The following is a 6,204-nucleotide window of genomic DNA, read 5'->3' as shown; positions in this document are numbered from 1 at the left end:
TTTTTAGTACGCAGCTGGGGGCTATTTTGAGCTCCCAAATTCGTTGCAATCGGTATTAACTTGCGGGCTAGTTTGGTACGGAGCTGCGTGCTACCTACGGGATTAGTACGCTGCTTTCAATTCGTTGCAATTGACCCTAAATGTTAGAATTCTACTGTGACAAGTTATGCAATATTCAGTCTGAAGTACGTAACAGAATAAAGGAAAAAGAGCTTTGACAAAAATAACAGTTTATTAACACTGATAAAGACTTTTGACAAATAATTTTCCTAGATACTTTTCACCACACAATTCCATTCCAGAATATTAGCATGAACAGTAACCCTATTACCACTTATAAAACATCTTTGAAAAGTGCGGTAAAATGATTGGATAATGAATTTAATCTCGCCAAATAGTTGTGCTGTGTTGACTGTAAAGACATTTTTTTTTATTTCTAAAAACAAGTAAAAAAAAATAAACAAAAATGCAGAAGTGAAGTACAAATATAATTGTATTTATTGTAATTTTCTTTGTATCAGCTAACATTTCTAAACGACTCAAAAGACAAAATATTTCTTTAAAAAGCTAAATGAAATGTACATGGGTAATCGAACAATACAATTAATTAGTAAAAAAAAAAAAAAAAACTATAGTGATGAAATTCAAAATACAGATATTACAAATTCCCACTTGTATGCTGGGTTGTTGGAGGAGCTTGTTTGGTGAATATTTGCTTCTAGAAATGAATGCTGTTCATTTACAAATTAGCTGGCAAAAGCTGTTAGTGGCAGCTGTTTTCTACCCAGAACAAATTTTATATATTAGCAGTTCCTTGTTGTTTGCAGTAAAACAGAGAACGTAGTAAAGGTATGTGAAAGGACAAAGCTGTGTACATAAAACAAACACATAATGGCACTGTCTGTCTCAGACATACCTGAAACTTTTAAGCAGAAGTCCATTTACAAAATGTCCCTTCTTTAACTCTTGTTAAGTTTCACACATAAGCCTTGCTTGTAGCTGTAGATCTTGCAGCAGAATATTTAGTAGAGTAGGCCTGGTTTTCCCTGGGCGGACAGGAGCAGCAGAGCAGACCTCCTCCAAGGATCAGAAGACCAGCAGCACCCCATCCAATGTACAAAGAAGCGCCAAGCTCTCTTCTTTGGGCATCAGTGAGCAAAGGGTTGTAGAAGTCCCTGATGATGGTGTTGGCAGACCAGCAGACAGGGATCATGGTGAGGACTCCCGCAATGATGAAGATGATGCCTGAGACAATGCAGATCTTGGCTTTGGTGGATTCATCCTCCACGCAGTTGGTGCACTTTCCTCCAACGATGGACAGCAGGAGAGCAAAAAGGGACACCAAAAGAGCAATCACAACCAAGGCTCGAGCTGCCTGGAGATCCTGAGGGAGAGCCAGCATGGAGTCATAGATCTTGCATTGCATCTGCCCGGTGCTCTGCACCACACAGTTCATCCAGAGACCCTCCCAGATGACCTGAGATGTCACAATGTTGCTGCCAATAAAAGCCGTCACCTTCCACATGGGCAGAGCACAGATGATAATAGTTCCAATCCATCCGATTATGGCTAGGGCAATGCCCAGAATCTGAATCCCAACAGATGCCATCGAGATGCTTTTCTGTTTTTTGTCTTCTTCAGTAACTCTGCTGCAGAGGCTCTGGTACAGTACGTGTTTCCTCAGAAATGTTCACGGTTGAGGTGAGAGCTGCTAGTTATATGCCTCTGTTTGGGGGAGGGGGAAGCTTTCTTATCTTACAATCAGAAACTCGCTGTGAGCAAAGAAAACCAAACCCAACTGGTTTTCTTTTATGTTACGCACAATGGGAGGATGGTAAGGGGAGACCTGAGACACATTGTATGAGTTTACCTCAGAATAAGACACGGCAGCAGGAACGCTAGAGACAGAAACAACCAATGCTGAAGGCTAGTAACTGAACTATCACAAAATGACTAATGCAAACAAACACTGCCATTGAAATGTAGGGCTGCTGTCAGAATACTTTTGGTGACACTGTCTATCAGTGTAACAGTAAGAAGCTATATGCATAATATAAAGATATTAAAATGCACTTCTGTCTCTATAAAAATGGCAATTGAGATCTTATTTTAAAGATCTTGTGACAGAAGTATTTAATAAAATAGAACCCAAATAAAACAGGTAATAGTATACATACTTCCAAGTAGACTTCATTTTAATAAAAGCACGTGCTGTTCTACAAAAACGTCTCAATTCAGAGGGTCCAGAAAAGCGTCAGGATTACATCACTATCTTGCAACACTCATTAAAAAGTCCCCCAAAGCCTTAGAAATCCATGTTTTCTTTCTTTATTTTAACTCTTACCCTTTCTGTGGTAAGTCAGTGTTACAGGTGTAAACTAGAATGTATTTATTTTTGGAACTAATATAGTTCCAAAAATAAATACATTCTGTTCAAATGTATTTATATAATCACATCACACTAATTATCACTGTGATTTTCGTGTGTTTTATGTATTGGATTTGTTGAGTTTTGTTTTTTTTTTTTCCAACTAATTTAAACACGAAGGCATTCACCTGGATTTCATTCCACCTAATTGACTAATGCAAGGGTTCCCAAAACTGTGGAAGTGGGCTGTGGGAGCAATGACATTCTATGTAGTTTTTTTTATTATTTCTTTTAATGGCGAAAAGCAGGCGCAGGCGGCAGCTGTAACTCTAGAAATATTGTTGGGTTTAGGTCGGCGAGGGTGTCCTCGGCTCACCGCGCACCAGCGACCCCTGTAGACTGGCCGGGCGCCTGCGGGCTTGCCTGTAAACTGCCCAGAGCTGCATTGTCATCCGAAAATAATAAAAATAATTGCCAACGACTAAATTAAAAACGGTTGACTGCATTTAATAAAAAAATTTTGGAGCGTCGATGTCCTTGAAACTTGATACGTTTTCCTGCTCGCCCTGTAGTCAAGACATCGCGAAAATTCGTTTTTTTTGTTTCTTTTGTAGAAACGTTTTCATGCTAACTTTTGTACTTGATAACATTCATTTAAAAATCCAGTTGATACCTATGGAGCAAAAATACTTGTTTGTCGCTAATTAGCTATTAACATTTAAAATATTGAGTATTTTGATATATGTTTCAATATTAACTAAATCAAGTTTTTAATCAAACTGATACATCTTGTTACATACCGGTAATTGATTTATTAAAAACAGTCGTCTTAAAATAACTCTAGAATATGTCTTGTTGGAAAATAATAATATACAAAATAATAATAATAATAATAAATAATAATAATAATAATAATAATAATTATAATATAATAATAAATAATAATAATAACTGATTCAAATTTCGCTTCAGGGATTTATTTTCATAAGGTCTCTTTTGGTTAAGTATCGCAGCTGCGCTCCGCGTTTTTTTGGGAGGGGGGGGTGGGGTGGGGTGGGACGGAGAGATGTTGCAAGCCAAGTGAATTTATATCTCATTTTTTCAGTGTTCCTTCTATGCATTGCCAGGGTGGCTCTTCCCCGATATTAATAACCAGTAAGCTTTGCTGTAGCTAACAGCTACCAGGTGACATCTAGTGTGTGCAAATATCAGTCAAGTGGTTAAGAATCTGTAAAATACATTTGAGATTTTCACAGCACTGACAGATGAACTGCAATAAACAGTGTTGTTCAAATGTCTATAACTCATGATTGAGGCATGGCAATGAGGCTTAAACAAATGCCTTCGCATTATACACAACAAAATGGAACCAAGAAGTAAAAAGCCACTGTGTTTGAGGGCGTGAGTGGTTGTCTTTCCTTACCCATTTTGTGTTCGCTTTGTGTTACCTTTCTCTTTCAAACATCATGTAACCACATGTACACAAAATGCACACCTGTCAACATTGAGTTTTCAAAATAAGGGAGCTTTCATAACCTGAAATCTTAGTGCCTGAATTGAAGTGAATACCTACATAAGACAAAGGCATACAACTATTCCACTTTATTACTTGGTAGAGTGATAGACTGTGATACGCTGCTCCTTCTAATTGCTTTTAAAAAGGAAAAATATTAAAACAGAAAAACAGCCATGAAATGCTTCACAATCAAATTCTCTCTTGGCCCCTGTGGTTCTTATTGTACTGTTGTAGGTGGCTGATTTGGCAGCAGCCAATACTTTGTAAACAGGTCAATAAGTCCATCATACATTAGAAAGCCTAAATACATAAGTGTGGTATTGCAAAGTTATTCATTACATTGCATATGTTATCAATGAACCTGAATTTCAAAGCAATTAACGCTGAAATTGTAATAGAATCAGTTGCATTTCACTATTTGTGTGACTTTTAGAATTTCCTACACAATACTTTGAAATTTGTGAGTCTGGGAACAGTTTTACTACAGATTTGCTGAACTAGTCACAACATGCTCTTGCGAAGTGCGTATGCCGAGAGACGTATGCCCGTTGAATGAAAACGAAGCTGAGGAAACCGTTACGTAAAACATCACTGTGCGACAGAAAATAAAGGTTGAAAAGCGAACCCTAGACCTCTTCTGTTCAGTCTTCTGTGTGTGTGTAGGTACAGAACAGGGACAACTATGCATCAGCTGCAGAGTCACTTACAGCAATGTCTCACCCGAAAGAGGTAGCACAAGGAGGTTCAGTGACTAGCTTGGGGTCACACAGTGAGTCAGTGGCTGAGCTGGGATTTGACCCGGGGACTTTCTCGTTACAAGCCCTTTTCTTCAACCATTTTAACACATTTTTTTGGCCACTTGCCGACGCTGATACAACCGCACCCATTTTAATCCTGTTGGAGGGCTTTTGTTTATTAATTGGTTCAGCTAAGTCACCAAATGTTAGAATTCTATTGACATTCGATTGTGACAAATTATGCATAATTCAGACTGAAGTATGTAACAGAATAAAAGAAAAAGAGCTTTGACAAAAATAACAGTTTATTTACACTGATAAAGACTTTTAACAAATAATTTTCCTAGATACTTTTCACCACACAATTCCATTCCAGAATATTAGCATGAACAGTAACCCTATTACCACTTATAAAACATCTTTGAAAAGTGCGGTAAAATGATTGGATAATGAATTTAATCTTGCCCAACAGTTGTGTTGTGTTGACTTTAAAGACATTTTTAAATTTCTTATTTTTAAAGTAAAAAATAAACAAAAACAAATGCAGAATTGAAGTACAAATGTAATTGTATTTTATTTGTAACAGCTAACATTTGTAAATGACTCAAAAGACAAAATATTTATTTAAAAAGCTAAATGTATATGGGTAATCAATTAATTAATTAGTAAAAAATACAGTGGTGAAATTCAAAATACAAATGTTACAAATTCCCACTTGTATGCTGGGTTGTTGGAGAAGCTTGTTTGGTGAATATTTGCTTCTAGAAATGAATGCTCTTTATTTACAAATTAGCTGGCAAAAGCTGTTAGTGGCAGCTGTTTTCTACCCAGAACAAATTTTATATATTAGCAGTTCCTTGTTGTTTGCAGTAAAACAGAGAACGTAGTAAAGGTATGTGAAAGGACAAAGCTGTGTACATAAAACAAACACATAATGGCACTGTCTGTCTCAGACAAACCTGAAACTTTTAAGCAGAAATCCATTTACAAAATGTCCCTTCTTTAACTCTTGTTAAGTTTCACACGTAAGCCTTGCTTGTAGCTGTAGATCTTGCAGCAGAATATTTAGCAGAGTAGGCCTGGTTATCCCGAGGGGGACAGGAGCAGCAGAGCAGACCTCCTCCAAGGAGCAGAAGACCAGCAGCACCCATTCTTCGAGGCGGTTATGCGCCAATCTCCCTTCTTTGGGCATCAGTGAGCAAAGGGTTGTAGAAGTCTCGGACGATGGTGTTGGCACACCAGCAGACAGGGATCAGGACGAGGACTCCAGCAATGATGAAGATGATGCCTGAGACAATGCAGACCTTGGCTTTGGTAGATTCATCCTCCACGCAGTTGGTGCACTTTCCTCCAACGATGGACAGCAGGAGAGCAATAAGAGACACCAAAAGAGAAATCACAACCAAGGCTCGAGCTGCCTGGAGATCCTGAGGGAGAGCCAGCATGGAGTCGTAGACCTTGCATTGCATCTGCCCGGTGCTCTGCACCACACAGTTCATCCAGAGACCCTCCCAGATGATCTGAGATGTCACAATGTTGCTGCCAATAAAAGCCGTCACCTTCCACATGGGCAGAGCACAGAT

The 6,204-nt window shown here is 38.3% G+C and overlaps 1 protein-coding gene and 1 pseudogene across 1 annotated transcript; both read right to left on the bottom strand.

Annotated features, from left to right (window-relative positions):
• Positions 1–213: 213 nt before the first annotated feature.
• LOC121312251 (claudin-4-like) lies at positions 214–1,706 on the bottom strand. The gene has a single exon (XM_041244176.1). The coding sequence runs from the start codon at positions 1,607–1,609 to the stop codon at positions 977–979; it is 633 nt and encodes a 210-aa protein (XP_041100110.1). The 5' UTR covers positions 1,610–1,706; the 3' UTR covers positions 214–976.
• Positions 1,707–4,908: 3,202 nt separating this feature from the next.
• LOC121312250 lies at positions 4,909–6,198 on the bottom strand (annotated as a pseudogene).
• Positions 6,199–6,204: the final 6 nt, after the last annotated feature.

Source organism: Polyodon spathula, unplaced genomic scaffold, assembly GCF_017654505.1.
Source record: "Polyodon spathula isolate WHYD16114869_AA unplaced genomic scaffold, ASM1765450v1 scaffolds_3733, whole genome shotgun sequence".
Classification (NCBI taxonomy): Eukaryota; Metazoa; Chordata; class Actinopteri; order Acipenseriformes; family Polyodontidae; genus Polyodon; species Polyodon spathula.
The sequence above is the reverse complement of the archived record's forward strand: the minus strand, read 5'-3'. Positions and strand labels throughout refer to the sequence as shown.

Coding starts and splice junctions, on each gene's coding strand:
- LOC121312251 (XM_041244176.1), bottom strand. CDS start 1,609: ATGGCATCTGTTGGGATTCAGATTCTGGGCATTGCCCTAGCCATAATC.